The following is a 16,424-nucleotide window of genomic DNA, read 5'->3' as shown; positions in this document are numbered from 1 at the left end:
TGAGAATGAGCTGAGCAAATGGGCAGAGAGAGAGGGCATATGAGTGCCAGATGAGGCTTGTTTCAGGAGGGCTCTCTCTACCCTAGATCACATTCACACTGAGAGCTAGCATTAAGGAGGGCATATCTCATGGGAGGAGTATTTATTGTAGCTTTGTGGATTTCCGCAAAGCTTTTGATACAGTTCCAAGGGGCAGATTGATGCGTAGACTACAAGAGCTGGATTGCGTGTAGAGCTCATATGGGGGATCATGGCCTTATTCAGGATAGTTATAGAATGATTGTGTACACTCTAGGGGATGTTTGAGAGTATTCACTCCACCATCGGGGTGAAACAGGGCTGCCCACTATCCCCCACTCTTTTTGGAAGCTTTAGGCTACATAGAGAGGGAGGGTGACAAACAATCACAGTTGGCAGGGACATGGATACCCCTATTGTTGTATGCGAATGATATTGTGCTTATTCAGATTCACTGGAGGGGATGTAGCGCCATCTTGATGCTTTACACACATTTGCGCATGATACTTGTATGTCTGTTAACCTTGGGTTATGGACAACACAATGGGTGGGTCAGCCGATCAACACCTAGTTTTTGTGATGGATGGAGTATACGGATATGTACACTTAACTTGGGGTGGTTTTTAGTGGCCCGATTTTCTCTGAGGAGAGCGGTAGAGACTAGACTGTCTAGAGTATACACAGCTTTGGGAGGTTTTGAGAGAATGTGTTCTTAGGTTAAGATCCAAGAGCCTTGCACCAAACTATGCCTTTTCGATACTCTGGTTTCCTCAGCCATGCTATATGTAGTGCAGATTTGGGGACCCTCAGATTTCAATAGGTCATCATAGTTGTCAGCATGGATGTACAGATGGGTGGAGAGACACGGAGAGGCCACTTATCTCCATGATCTTTAGCATGATCAAGGCTATGGCCTCGGTTCCGCATGCGATCATCCGAGCAGAGCTGGCTGCCCCTTCTCTGGTGGTGGAGGCTCTTACGAGATCAGTGACATTCATGCACAACTTATGGGAGCCCCCACCAGATGGTTATGCTCGGTTGGCTTTGGAGTCCTTACAACACTTAACAGCATAGGGAGATACAACATGCTGGTGTGTACAGATGGCAGCATGGTTTAAGCTACCTGGTTTCTCCATGGTCAGGATCCCTTCTCTCTCTTTGACACGGAGGGAGGTAACTAGACTTATATGATGACAAGATCTGTTTCAGCTCGATACCCAGAGGACATGGATAAAGCCTATACAGGAGTTGGGCACTAAGATGACGACATACAAAGAACATTTTCTCCAGCTCAAGAGGATGGTTTCTTATCTAGGCGTGTCTACATAGGCACTCACTTGTCCCATAGCTTACAATGTGCTATTGGATAGATTCAGACATCATCACACAAGTTGGAGATAGAGATTGGCCGATTTTGAGGCATCTTAGCTGGGCTAGGTTGTGTCAGAGAGAGCCAGAGACAGAGCTCTACTATATATGCTAGTGTACAACATCCTATGAGATACGTGGCCACTTTCATTGCCTCTTTAGAAAGGATTTTGGGCCTCTATGAGTTAGGGTTGCATGAATGCACACATATGGGAGATGAAGGAGAAGCTCAAGACACACAATAGAGAATGTATTAGTAAGCGGTTGGAGCAAGTCCAGGCATTTGTATTTAGGTGCTTGAAGTGTGGCACATATGCTTCCCAGAAGCGATAGCCAGATAGATGAGAGAAGAGATGGGGAACATGATGGAAAGGGGGAGAGAGAGATGGGGAGGGTTAACCAAATAGATGAGGGAGGAGATGGGGAACATGATAGAAAGGAGGAGAGAGAAATGATTAAGACAGATGAGGGCCCACAACACATTCACCCTTCACTAGTGACCATACTATCTGGAAACATACTATGGTTCACAAAGGAGGAAGAGGCATTCTTGGTGGCGGACCTCTTAGTGGTGGACTTCAAGGCTTACACATAGAGTCGTTAGTGTGATAGCTTTGATTGTGAGAACCCTATCCTTTTAAAGACTATAAACCCAGGAGATGTGGGCTTGGGAAAAGTTTTAGTGGACATGGGAGGAGACAACCATAGTTGACACGTACGGTCACGTACGATGGTTACACGTACAAAGACGTGCGGTACTAATCGAACTAAAAAAAATTAGACGTACGTTGACGTAACGTACGATGCAAAAAAATAAATCATATATTTTTTAGAGCTTTTACTCTATTATGAGTAACTACTTAGTATTAAGTACATACAACTCAAAGGAGATGTCTTACAAGTAAGAACATTAAAGATTTGGCCCTGGACATTGGAAACGGCAATGTTCGAAAAAAGATGATCATGATTGCATTTGATTTCATAATTCATTACATAAGTAGAGAGTCGAGGCTCGAGAGATACAAGTGACAAAAAGTAGTGACACAACTCATAGTCTCATGGCCCATGGGTACAAACTTTAAAGCATAAAGAGAGAGTTCTAAACTTCTAAGTGCTCATATCGCTCTCATCACCGGAGTTTTGGTCCGAGCTTGAGCTAGAGGTAGCTGCATCATCCTCATCACTACTTGCATCAGATGCACTAGATGCAAGACCATAATCTCCCTCACTAAGGATGTTGCCCTCATCATCAAACTCTGGCTCTCTAGGATCCGCAGGTCTAGAAATGGACACATTCTCCAAAGTGGTGTCCGCCATAGTAGATCTGCTACCCGAGCCTCGCCGCACATAGGTCCTGGGTGTCCGTGCCGACGCTCTTCCACTCCCACGAGCAACCGAAGTGGAAGCTCCTCTACCTGTAGTTGCCAAAGCTCGCACAACCACCTTCTTGCGGGACCGTGTGCGAGAGACACGGCGATCAATCTCCTCCAACTCCAAGTAGAGGTCTCGAAATATTTGCTCCTCCTCTGGATCGCGATCTTTGTTGAGACTCTTAAGAGTCTCAATGGAGAGCTTGCATTCATCTACATTCACCTATTTGTCATTTACAACATGCAAGAAGATTAATGGAGTTAGCAATTTGGTATGCCAAAAATATGAGCACATGATACATCATACATATTAGATCATACATGTGAAAGCATAAATAAAGAGTATGATGTAGCCAACTCAATTACCTGCCTAGCCATTGGCATCTCGTGCATGGACCTCAACATGCGTAAATTGGAGCGACAATAGATAAGCCGCTCCAATTGCTTCGTAGAAAGCTTGTTGCGGATCTTGGTGTGTATAAGAGAATACGCCGACCAATTCCGCTCACATGCACCCGATGAGCAATCCTAGAGCACATAGATGATAGAAGAGAGGCATGAGATTTGAATTGTGGGAATTTTCAATTGAGAGGTGACTTATGTGACATGTCACATGAATGATGAATGTCAAATGATGACATGATTGAGATTATAAATTTATAATTTATGGTATGGTATTATATATAATTATTAATATATATGATATACCTGTCCAAGAACCCTCAATGCCACCCTTTGAAGGTGAGGCAATTGATAGCCAAAACATTCCCACCAAAAAAGAGGCTTCACTAACGAATCCCTCTTCCAACACACCGAGGAAGCGAATGCCGTGCCTCTTTGGTCTCCATAGTTGATGAGCTCTTGGAGAAACTCTCCATGGTGTTCTTCATGGAGTATCTTTGGAAGGTACTTGTCGCGCTCCTCTTGAAGTGCTTGATCCGCAAAGATTGATGGCTTTTTGAAAGCCGGATGCAAGAGGGCGGCAAAGCCATGGATTGGTCGCCTCATCCAATCCCACCGCTTTTTAACAAGGAAGAGAATTTCATCTCTCTTTGAAGAGTCCTCCAACACATCACTACAAAGAGAGAGAGAAAGATAGTCAAGCATGGAAGGGTAGAACCGTAGATAGAAAAAGACAACTTACAATGTACATAAATCATAAGGTGATATGTTTACCGTGAACCATCGGGTGCTCCATCAAGAATGGTGGATCTCTCAATCTCCTTGTAAGCCTCCTCCATGAAGTGGTAAAGGAGACCTATGGTAGACCCTTCCATGTCGGTCATCCGAAGCACCTTATACAATGGCAATACCACCATGACAAGACCCTTGACCTCTTGCCAAAACTCCTCCTTCAAGCAAAGCCGTTGGATGGCCTTTGCATCTTGTTGGGATGATTGGGTCTCTTCTTCAATCCATGCTTTGAACTCATCCGAGACCATTGTCTTTTGCAAGTTGGTTTGCACATCATAGAGGCGCTCAAGGAGGAGCCACATAGCGGCAAAGCGTGTTGCGGAAGGCTTCTTCAACTCCAAGCCGGAGTAAGTGCGATATATCGGTTGTAAGCCGGGTGGGCAACCTTATATAGGTTTTGAGGAGAGAGGGAGAAGAGGGTTAAAGAGAGAGCATGCTTCAAAATTCAAATTCCATGTGCCATGGCCATAGCCCATGTGGCTTTGTGTGTGTGTGTGTGTGTGTGGATGTTGGGGGGGGGGGGGATGGCACATTGGCTTATGATGCCCCAAGGGCCAAGGCTCCAAGGCCCCCAACGTTCAATTTTTAACGTTCAAAAACTGCCAGCACGTGGCGCTACAAAACGGCTGTAAAAACAATCAAAAAAGTCCGCCAACAGTCACTTTTTTTTGATCGGACGGAACCCGGTTGGAACGGACGGGACGGACGGGACGGGACGGAACGGACGGGACGTTCCGTTCGACGGACGTGGACAACCCTGGAGACAACACTTGCTATGGATCACACTTAGTCTCTATGGGAGCATCACATCATCTCATAATTGACAATGGCATGGCACAATAGCCTAGATTAGGAGAGCTCGCGTGCTTCTAGAAGGGGGGGGTAGTTGGAGGGCACATTAGACTATGTCATTGTAGCAGGGCTGAAGTGTCAATTGGCACAGAAAGGGAGTTACATTTGGTCATGGGTTCACACTGGGTGGACTTACGCCTGGACTTGACACGTGGCAGGAGTGGTGGTGTAGAGGACACGTGGCCAATTCTTCCCCGCCACAGTTTGGAGATAGGTGCAGCTGGACTGTCAGAGATTTTGAGTTATCCGTTGGCTGCCCTTTTTGGTTGTACATTTGCGTAGTCTGGTTACATTGTTATAGATGGTTTTATGAGTCTTGAGTGTAGCGTCGTGAAAAGTCTACACCACACATCTGCACATCTTGAGCCTCGACATCCCCATTGTACCCGTGAGTTTTGGGCTTGGAGCTGAGTGTGCTGCAAATCAAAGTCTGTACAGATTCATTTGAGTCAATGGAGTGTTCAGGTCCTATTGTTGAGTCGCTTGTTTGATCTGTTGTTCATTGTCTATAGTGTTCTTAGTCTGTTGGAGTGAGATTTCACACACATTGCATTGAGGAGCACTCACGGTAGAGAGCACGACACATGTGACATTATTCCTGCTACACCATAACATGATATAGCTAGCAATCACCAGGCATCAACACATCAACTACCCAAAATGTTAGAGACAAAATTGTTGACTCTATCTCAATGTGTTATTGATTTGTGACCTTTGTGACGAAGAAGTGGAGTGGCTCCTCTCTTGTGCTACACTCCGCCGAGAGTCGAGTTAAGGAGCTAGCTGGTTTAAGCTCTCGCCTGTGGTAGTTTGCTGGTCTCAACTACTCTGGCCAGCTTGGTCTCGTCCAGCTTCCCCTCGACCAACTTAGTCCTCGACCAACTTGTCTAGTCTCTCGTCCTGGTCTAATTGTCTCTCGTCCTGGTCTAGCCAAGTGGTCTAGTGGAGTCTGGACCAGTGTTCAGTAAGTTAAAAGTCTTTGTGTCCAAAGCTTGGGTAGGCTTCTGATTATTGCATGACACATACGAGGCAATCCAAAGATTGACAAAGTCGACTATTGAGTCCTCTGAAGTACTACCATCGAAAGCGCCAACCCTTTGTGCCGAGTAGAAATCCACCAACCCCGTTACCCCTACCTTCCCACGCGGCTACCTCCATTTCCTCAAGTAGTTCTTCACCTCCTAGGTCACCTTCCCCAGTACAATTCTTGCCCACTGTGCTACAACAAGATCTTGTGCAACAGGCTCCTGAAGAGGCAGCCATGGAGGAGCTCACAAGTGTCCTGGCTAAGGTGAACATAAATTTTTTGACTTTCAGAGGAACTCTCCACAGAGGATGCAGACGACCATGCTAGGAGATTTGTCTCCCTTTGCCGGGGTCGTGGCCTCAACAGAGAAGACGCCTACCTAGTGCTCTTCTCGTCACCCTTGGATGGCTTAGCCGATAAATGGTATGGCTAGTTTGCTGAGAACCACTTCACTACTTGTGAAGCTTTTAGACCATGACTTCCAAGTGAAAGTCCTGGATGAGTTGGCAAACCTGGTGCTCCAGCCAAATGAAACTTTTGCAGAACTCATGACTAGAACAAAGTTTCTCGGTCACCAAACTCCTCCAACAACCAAACAAATTTATGGTCAAGAAGTGGGTAGAGAAGGCTCTTCCTAAGACTTCTTAACAAAAATTCCGAGTCTCCGACCTGAAGCAACTCTAGAGGAGTTTGTCGCTGCTGCTACTAGGAATAGAGGGGAGGTGTTCAACGACTCCCCTTAGGTAGAGACTGCCTTTGTACTCTTGGAAAGTCCGTCTGACCCCTTGACTTCTTTACGCAGGGAACTAGAAGCACTAAAGTTACACCGAGGAGAGATCCTTCTCTCTTCGATAAGAGAAGCCTCTACATCAAGAGGCTTTGGACCAGATCAAGTGCGAGCTAGAAGAGCTCAGGACTCAGCAGGAGTCTAAGACTTCCCCTCTACCTCCATGCAGCAGGAGCAAAGACCGTCTCGTTCTTGAACTCGCCGATCCAATCGGCCCATTTTGTGCTACAGATGCGGGGAATATAGGCATTACCAAAGCAAACGTCCTCTGCCAGATGGGTGTCCTCGCTAGCATTGCCGCGAGGCTCAACATCACTATAGTAAGGACTATCCAAAACAACGCGCATGTACGTCTTCAAGCCAGCCTCAATTCACCTTTCCCAAGATCAATTTGATATCAGTTAGCACCATCCCTCAACTGTCACCTTCTACTCTTGTGGAGGCCCCTAATGACAAGTTCAGTAGTGGGCTTGGTAGAGGAGCCCACTGGTGTTCTCACTCGGGCCCAGAGGGCATCCTTGGGTCTCAGCCTTCCAACCAATCCCACTCTCACCCACGATCCCACCAATGGATACCCCACTTCCAGATGTCGACAAGCCATCCCTAGTGCCAAGCGAGGAACCTCATCTCTGCTCTCGAATATTGATGAAGCTTTCTTGGAAGCTGTCACAAAATTTTGACGTGGCACGCCCAACTGACAGGACAAAGACTTATAAGTTGTTCCAACTTATAGGGTCCTGTCCAATGGGGCCCTACGGACACTAGGAGGATTAAAAAGAAGAGCTAGCGAGCTGGATGTACGGAGGCACGCCATACGGACGCTCCGCATTTCGTGCTGCCAGCTTTTGGAAGATGTTGCTTTTGAGTTTGAAGGCTCTTCATGTAACTGCTTTTCCATGGCCAAGGGCCATTAAATAAGAGCCCGGCCACTCTCTGGCTCAGAAGTGCTGACGAGCCTTCGAGCAGAGAAGACCCGCAGGCAACCGTACTTTGCTCAAGCATTAATATAAAAAGAAATACCGAAAGGGGTGCAAGTCTTTGGGGCTGTCACAAAGTGATGACGTGGCTACGGACAGCAAAAACCCTAAAATTCCTGCAAACCCTAATTTCTGCCAGAAACCCTAATTTCCGGAAATCGCGGAGGCTTAATAATTTTTTTTAAAAAAATAAAGAAAAAAATTTGGAAAATGATGAGCGACGTGAATTTTGTTTTTTTTATAAAAAAAAGAGAAAAGACTCTAAGAGAGAGAGAGAACTGATGCTTTTTATTTTAAAAGCTTTTGGGGCTCTGCTTTTGGGCATCCCTTGTAATCTTTAAATTAGTGGTGAGGGCCTCACTTCTCAGAGCATCTGGATGCAGAGTCTGAGAGTGAAACCCTAACCGCTCCCTTGTACTTTGATGATTGATTAATACAAAAAGAAATACCGATATCTCTAGGCACGGAACTCCGCCGGGCCAGTGTAAATCTATTGTGATCTGTGAATTGTTTTGAAGTGGTTATTTGGTGTTGTCGCGGTCGATTTTTGACTTGGAGTGTCCAAGTCTGTTACAGTGGTATCAGAGCACGGCCGATTTCTCTTCTACAGGAAATCCGATCCCCGATTTTTTTTTTCCGCGGCACCTATGGCTTCAGGCAATGATCAGTCGACTCCCTCTGCATCTGGAGATGCAGGCAGGGATCACAACGAAGATTCCGGCAGAGAGTATGGCCGGCCTTGGCCTACTTAGGCGGAGTGGCGAGAGATGGAGTGTCGCCAGTTGAACGGCGATGCAAGAAAGATGATGCTCAATTTTGCCAAGGACCCGAAGATGGCAAAATATATGAACCAGACCTCTTTGGAAGAGGTATAGATGGAAAAAGGCAGCGGATCGCCATCGTCGCGACTTGAAATTGAAGGAGGATGATTGGGTGCTCTTACTTTTGAGAAGGCACGCCTACGAAAGAAAAAGGGAAAGGAGAGGCTTTTGCCAAAGCTTAGTATGCGATACTACGGACCTTTCCAGATCACTGACAAGATAAATGATGTCTCCTTCCGATTGAAACTGCCAGATACTTGGAGGATTCACAATGCATTGCATGTGAGTCTCTTGAAACCTGTTAAGGGTGATGTGCCTGATGATGGGGAGCCTGATGAGCAACCCGAAGTGGAAGAAAACGAGGAGATCCTTGTTCATGAACAGATTTTGACACATAACGATACGAAGAAAGGTAAAGTCCAAAGGAGGTTCTTGGTTAAGTTCAAGAACTTTCCTGCATTTGATGCGAAGTGGATGGAGGAGGAGGACCTAGCAGATACTCCTCGGATTGTGAAACTTTACCTCGATGTTTTGGTTTAGCATAGTCTACTCCAAACGGAACCCAGAATTCAGCTTGGCCGGAGATTTGGTGCAGTGGGATGCACAAGAGGGGAGTCACTCCGCTCCCTTGTCAACAGATGCCTCGATTTTGATACTAAAGTCACTGATGTCTCTTTGAGCTTCAGGGATACTGAGAGCTGACAGTATTCTGCTGGACGACTTTATGAAATGGAATTCCTGATAATGATACTGATTTGTTCTTGACTTCTTGTGAGTGCAGGAACTGACAGACGAAATGACTGCAGCATTTTGGTCTGATTGATCTCGAATAGACATGGTTGCAATAGGGGTTAGTCAATCGGACATCGATGAGGTCCCGATTGGACCTAGATGTGATTGCTAGCTACATTGCCGATAAATCATGGTCTAAGATCCGAATGAATGTTAAATGTCATGTGATGTCCTGTGATGTCTGGTGATGTCCTGTGATGTTGTGTGATGTGACTGTCGATTTTGTACATGTGCTAGATGTGTGTTTCTAGTACGTAGGTACTAACAGTCAGTGTTTGCTAAGACGGTTTATGGCTTTTGTCGGTTTTGCAGGCGTAATCGCGGTCGATTACAATGCTTTCAAGAGGGGGGTATGTCACAAAGTGATGACGTGGCTACGGACAACAGAAACCCTAAAATTCCTTCAAACCCTAATTTCTGTAAGAAACCCTAATTTTCGGAAATCGCGGAGGCTTTATAAATTTTTTTAAAAAAAAATAAAAAAAATTTGGAAAATGATGAGCGACGTGAATTTTGCTCTTTTTTATAAAAAAAAAGAGAAAAGACTCTCTAAGAGAGAGAGAACTGATGATTTTTATTTTAAAAGCTTTTGGGGCTCTGCTTTTGGGCATCCCTTGTAATCTTTAAATTAGTGGTGAGGGCCTCACTTCTCAGAGCATCTAGACGCAGAGTCTGAGAGTGAAACCCTAACCGCTCTCCTGTACTTTGATGATTGATTAATACAAAAAGAAATACCGAAAGGGGCGCCAGTCTTTGGGGCCAATATCTCTAGACACGGAACTCCGCCGGGCCAGTGCAAATCTATTGTGATCTGTGAATTGTTTTGAAGTGGTTATTTGGTGCTGTCGCGGTTGATTTTTGACTTGGAGTGTCCAAGTCTGTTACAGGGGCCAATCTCTTTGGGCACGGAACTACCCGGGCCGTGTCGACTCAATTGAAGTGTGAATTAAGTGTGAAGTATTTTAAAGCGATTCTCTCGTGTATCGTGCCAGATTCTCGACTTGGGGTGTCCAAGTCTGTTACAGTGGTATCAAAGCTTAGTCGATTTCTTCTCTACCGGAAAATCCAATCCCTTTTTCGGCGACATACATGGATTTTGGTGATGATTCTCGCAAGAATCTGACGAACACAGCAAATCAAGAGTATGGGCCACCTCGGCCTACGGAGTATCAACTAATGGAGATGCAACGTCAGCAGACAGCAGGTTGATGATTGGGCAAAGTAGATGCTCCGGTTTGCGAAGGATCCACAGTATGCCAAATTTTTGACCCGGCACTCGATCGATAAAGTGCATACTCAATGGCAGAAAGCCATTGATACCCCACTAAAGTCAGCCCCCAAGAAACCTCATGTCCCAAGGATGTTTACTGAAGATGAACTTGATGACGACGTCAAAAGACGAGTCAACCAACTTTTGGGGGCAAAGAAGCAATTGAAGAAACGCAACAAGGGCCGTGTCGACTCAATTGAATTGTGAATTAAGTGATAAATGTTTGAAAGTGATTCTCTTTTGTGTGTCGTGCCAGATTCTCGACTTGGGGTAAAATGTAAGAGCACCCACTCATCTTCCTTTAGCTTCAAGACGCGTCTATGTTTATCCGCTGCCTTCTTGTGCTAGGCTTGAGACTTTTCCAGAGCCTTGCGAACCTTGGCAAAAGCAGGGTCCAAATCCCTCATGTATTGATCTGCTTCAAAAATCTTGTCCTTGGTGCTTAGAAATGGAGGGACCTTCTTACACTTTCGATTACCTCAAATGGCGCCTTCCTCGTCGAGGAGCGAACCGTGTTAGTGTAGGCAAATTCCATCAAAGGCAAGTACTTTTCCCATTGAGTATTCTGATCCAAAATGTAAGACGTTAGTAAATCCAAAACCACTGAATTGGCTATCTCAGATTGCCAATGTTCTCCCAAATATTCCTCCAAAACAAACTCGTGAATTGGGGATCTTTGTCCGAAACTATCGTCTTAGGCATGCCATGTAACTGAAAAATCTGTGCAATGAACAGTCTCACCAAATGATCAAGCTTGACCGTCTTCTTTACTGGGATAAAGTGAGCTTGCTTGCTAAATCTATCAATAATTGTCCAAATGCCATCGTGCCCACTTTGAGTCTTGGGAAGATAGAAAATGACGTCCATAGCAATGCTTTCCCAAGGGAGGGAGGAAATGGATAAAGGCTGTAGAAGTCCTGATGCCTTATGCCCGTCACAAACTTGACCTTTTGGCATACTAAACAACTGTGAACAAAGTCATCCACATCCTTTTTGAGCCTCGGCCAATAGAAGTAACGCTCCACACCCTTCAAGGTGGTATCTATGCGACGGTGGCCTGTAAAAGGTGGACAATGGCACTTTGTCTAAAGCTTTTCCCTCAAAGGCTATGTAACACACAACATCGTTTTCCGCATCAAATAGCCATCTCGTATGGAATAGCCTGAAACTGTCTCCCTATTCTGTATCCAGGTAAAAATGTCAGCAAAGTCTGGATTTGTGGCGTACTGGTCAACCATATCCTCGAAGCTTCGGTGATGTATTGCGGAAATAGCCAAAATCAGGGGCTTTCGAGACAATGCATCTGCAATTGACAGGACAAAGACTAATAAGTTGTTCCAACTTATAGAGTCCCGCCTAATGGGGCCCTAGGGACACTAGAAGGATAAAAAAGAAGAGCTGGCAGGCTTGCTGTACGGATCGCCGCAATTTACGCTGGTTGACGTAGCATGCCGTACGGATGCTCCGCCTTTTACGGACAGCAATCTGGACATTCCGCATTTTGTGCTGCCAGCTTTTGGGAGATGTTGCTTTTGCGTTTGAAGGCTTTTCATGTAACTGCTTTTCCATGGCCAAGGGCCTTTAAATAAGACCCCGGGCCACTCTATGGCTTAGAAGTGCCTCCGAGCAGAGAGGATCCGCGGGAAACTGTACTTTGCTCAAGCATTAATATAAAAAGAAATATCGAAAGGGGCGCCAGTCTTTGGAGCAATCTCTCTGGGCACGGAACTACACTGAGCCGTGTTGACTCAATTGAACTGTGAATTAAGTGTGAAGTATTTTAAAGTGATTCTCTCTCGTGTGTCGTGCCAGATTCTTGACATGGGGTGCCAAGTCTGTTATAGAATCAGTAGCCAACCTACAACAGATCAAGGTACCAGAGAAACCACTAATAGAAAAAGAAAAGCTTACAGCAGAGACAATCTCGAAGACTTCCAACAAGTGTCGCTCTATGACACGTTATGGCGGCTAGATGCAAGTTTTCGCAGTGGTACCCTTGTAGTTATTCAGTCGCTTTACCTCGGAGCACGTAATAGTGGCGGGTGCCTCCCAGTGCAACCGTCAGAGTCCTATATGATATCCTATCCCGCTGCTCCCCTCATTGATTAGAAGAGTCCTCGTCTCAATGTATCGATTCTAGGACGCCAATTCTCCGGTGGCATAGTCAATCTGATGCCTTAGTTCACTATGTTGGATTTAGGTCTGCAGCCTACCCGCCCTGCTCCCTTTTTAGTTACGTTGGCCGACCAGCGGAAAGTCTACCCATTAGGCATTGTGGACAAGGTGCCTCTGCAGGTACAAGACTTCACCTTTAGCTTGGATTTTGTTGTTGTTTGTCTTCCCCAGGTTGAGGGAGGATTTCCTTTGCTCATCGGTAGACCATGGCTGTGGCACACTAAAGCACTGCATGATTGGGGAAATGACTCAATGTGGATACATACTCCTGGCTCCCCAATGAAACCCATTCGACTTGAAGGCGGCATGGATCCAGTAGTGCAACATAGTTCTTTGTCAATGGCATCCAGCCTTGAACTGGAACATCCTACTCCAGCTGACGGGTCAGAAGAAGATCTGTTGGAGTGGTTGGAAGCTATCAAGTCTATGCCTTGTTATGGGGTCTCTATTCAATCTTTGCGCGAGGATATACAATCTTTCAAAGTTTTTCTACAGTACCTGAGCCCAGTGAGCCACTTGAGCGAGCAGCAAGTGTGGAGGTCACAAAGGCTAGTAACTATGCTCCCTTGGTGGAAGCCTTTGGACCTGGTGAGCCTATAAAAACTCAAAAGAAGGGAAAAAAATCTCCTTTACAAGAGTTCACCCACACCTCAACCTCAACCCCATCTGTGTGTGCCTCTCTGACCAAGCCAAAGCTCTCCTCTGTGTCTAGTGAACTACCCTCCACCAAGCTTCCTCAGGGCGGGATACAACAAAAAGATGCCGATTTCAAGATTGATGAGCCCCCAACTCATTATGTCTCTCTGCTTCTAGATGCAGCAACCTATTCACCTATAGCGAATTCTTCAGTAGTGCCATCTCTAGACCCCGTAAAAGGAGACAACTTCGGCGACTCTAATGCCACCCCGCATTGCTAGACAAGATGCAGAGCAAACAATCTTATTTGCTATGGTCTATGTCATAGAAGATAAGATTAGCCTCTTCCAAAGTTACAGTAGAGTCGAGCACTGATGATTTTGAAAGAGAGTGGTTTGTAAAACTTCTGGGAAGACCAGTTAGTGTATAGCTATTTGATCATCCCGTCTGGAATGGGCATACCACAGAGGGTATGTTTCTTTTCAAAACTTGGAACAGGTCAACTTTAGCTTTCTATACCATATCCTCTCTGTGCATTCTGTGAAGTACTTGGTGAACCACAAGAAGAACTACCAGGTATCCAGGTGCCCCTATTTACCCCCTTCGCCCCTTCCCCTCCCTATCCTCGCCCTACCCACCAATCCCCTCCCTATCCTCGTCCCTACCCACCCCATCACCCACTCTTGCCCCCACCCTGCCCCCCCCCCCCCCCCCCCCCCTCCTTTCCCTCTCTCTCTCTCTCTCTCTCTCTCTCTCTCCTCTCTCTCTCTCTCTCTCCTACCTACCCCTCACCACCCCTCGCCCCTACCCACCCCCACCCCCTACTTCTCTTGCCCCTACCTACCCCCTCCCCTCTTCTCTCGTCCCTCACCGCCCCCCCCCCCCCCCCCCCCCCCCCCCCCCCCCCCCCCCCCCCCTTTCCCCTTCTCTCTGCACTTCCCTCCCCCAGTGATTACTTCACCTGATGTGTGGGGCCAGTATGCGATGTCGTTATATACAGTTCCTGGACAGGAACCCCTTCCAGACCCTACAGAGCCATGCCCAACTACGAGCACCTTTAGCACTGGGATGGTACAGAGGGCCATTGACAGGATGAGGACCGGGAGGGCATATGATCATGACGGTCTAGTAGCGGAGCACTTTATACATGCTAGGGATATGTTGATGGAGGTTCTTGCAGTGTTGTTCATTCGTGCCATGTGTGAGGGATTACGTGAGACTTGGAGGTTGTCTACTATTGTGCCTATCTTCAAGGCAGGGGATCCTACAGAGCTTGGGAACTACCGCACTATTATGGTTGGACACACATTGGCACCGTTGTATGCATCCATTCGTGAGCAGCGCTTGAGTATTTGGGCAGAGGATGAGGGGGTACAGGCAAAGGGTCAGGCCGGTTTTAGGAGGGGTTTTTCCACTCTTGATCATATTTTGACACTCAGAGCCATCATTGAGGAGGGCAGGTGACATGGGAGATGGATTTATTGTAGCTTTGTGGATTTCCGCAAAGCATTTGACATGGTACCGAGAGCTCGATTGATGTGCAGACTACAAGAGATGGGGGTGCCCATAGAGTTGATCTGGGGGATTATGGCTTTGTACAGATCAGTGATGGGACATGTATGCACTCCGGAAGGGGTATCTGCTTTAGTTCACTCTACTATTGGGGTGAAACATAGCTGCCCATTGTCTCCTACTCTATTTGGTATGTATGTTGATGAGGTGTCTAATTACATTGACAGAGAGGGTGACAAAGGTGCCCAGCTGGCAGGGACCTGGATCCCATTGTTGTTATATGCTGATGATATTGTGTTGATATCTGACTCACCAGAGGGTATGCAGCGACATTTGGATGCACTACACAGTTTTTCAGAGGATAGTGGATTGTGTGTAAACCTTGGTAAAACCAAGGTTATGGTGTTTAACACCACACCACAGTGGATCGGGAAATCAACACCTACTTTCACATATGGTCAGGAGATTGTGGAGTATACAGATGCGTACACTTACCTGAGGGCAGTCTTTACTGGGCTGAGATTTTCTTTGAGAATAGCAGCAGAGACTAGACTGACTCGAGCTTATGCGGCTTTGGGAGGACTAGAGAGGATGTGTTCGCAAGTTCAGTTTTAGGAACCTAGGACAAAGCTATGGCTCTTTGATACTTTGGTTGCATCTACTATGCTATATGGGGTGCAAGTTTGGGGACCTTCTGTAGGCCAGGATGGTTGGAGACGTATGGAGAGGCCCTTGGTATCTATGATCTCTCGGCTGATTAGAGCCAAGGCGTCTGTACCACATGTTATCATTCGAGCAGAGCTAGCTTACCCCCCATGGAGATTGAGGCGCTTACCAGATCAGTCTCCTTTGTACATAGCCTATGGGATACTACCAGAGACAGATATGCCAGGCTGGCCCTAGAGTCCTCCAGACAACTAGCTCTACAGGGGGATACATCATGCTGGTATGCACAAATGACATCATGGTTTCAGACACATGGCTTCACCATGGACAGATTGCCTCCTTTTCAGTACTCTCTACAGGCAACCTTGATGTCTCTGACACGGGTGGAGATTACTAGAGTCATTCGTCAGGATCTGATCCAGCTGGACACGAGGAGGACATGGATAGAGCCGTTATAGGAGTTGGGCACGAAGATGGCTTTCTATAGAGAGCATCTGTTCCACCTCACAGGGGATGGGTTTGTGATTCGACCTAGCTATATGGACACACATCTTTCTCATGGCTTGCGTTGTGCCATTGGCCAGATACGACATCCTCACATCAGCTCGAGATTGAGACTGGCAGATTTAGAGGGCTACCAGTAGATAGTAGGATATGCCGCTTATGTCATCTAGAGCCAGAGACAGAGTTACATTACATATGTCATTGCATAGTGTACTATGAGATACGAGGCCGTTTTCATCGTCTATTCAGAGAGGGTTTTGGGCCTCTATCTAGGGTCATGAGCTATGAGGATCAGAGATGTCTTGGACTGTATCTACTTGAGTTACACAGGCACAGAGACACTTTACTGAGGAGAGCTGGAGAGAGACGGTCCCAAAGACAGATTACAGATTTCTTTACACTAGATATTGGACCCCCAGAGGAGCAGCTAGAGGAGCAGACACCATTGCAGAGAT

General features: G+C 46.5%; 2 protein-coding genes across 3 annotated transcripts in view; one reads left to right on the top strand and one right to left on the bottom strand.

The window, feature by feature from the left end:
• Positions 1 to 16,424, top strand: part of LOC147452824 (hyperosmolality-gated Ca2+ permeable channel 1.7-like) — a 176,404-nt gene that overhangs the window by 54,323 nt on the left and 105,657 nt on the right. The gene's annotated exons all lie outside the window — the stretch shown is intronic.
• On the bottom strand, positions 2,374 to 5,072 carry LOC147452825 (uncharacterized). Its single transcript, XM_086519028.1, has 4 exons — positions 3,940 to 5,072; positions 3,465 to 3,802; positions 3,123 to 3,284; positions 2,374 to 2,979 (listed from the first exon to the last, which is right to left on the bottom strand). The coding sequence occupies exons 1-4, from the start codon at positions 4,250 to 4,252 to the stop codon at positions 2,494 to 2,496; spliced, it is 1,299 nt and encodes a 432-aa protein (XP_086375154.1). The 5' UTR covers positions 4,253 to 5,072; the 3' UTR covers positions 2,374 to 2,493.

Source organism: Adiantum capillus-veneris, chromosome 8 (genome assembly GCF_014529385.1).
Source record: "Adiantum capillus-veneris isolate H3 chromosome 8, ASM1452938v2, whole genome shotgun sequence".
NCBI lineage: Eukaryota > Viridiplantae > Streptophyta > Polypodiopsida > Polypodiales > Pteridaceae > Adiantum > Adiantum capillus-veneris.
Note: the sequence above shows the minus strand (reverse complement) of the source record. Positions and strands in the feature narration are given on the sequence as shown.

Excerpts from the sequence above, each read along its gene's own strand:
- LOC147452825 (XM_086519028.1), bottom strand. The coding sequence starts at position 4,252 with ATGTGGCTCCTCCTTGAGCGCCTCTATGATGTGCAAACCAACTTGCAA. Across the intron at positions 3,803-3,939 it reads TCTTGATGGAGCACCCGATG|ATGAAATTCTCTTCCTTGTT; the intron begins GTTCACGGTAAA and ends CTTCAAAGAGAG. Across the intron at positions 2,980-3,122 it reads AGATGCCAATGGCTAGGCAG|GTGAATGTAGATGAATGCAA; the intron begins GTAATTGAGTTG and ends AATGACAAATAG.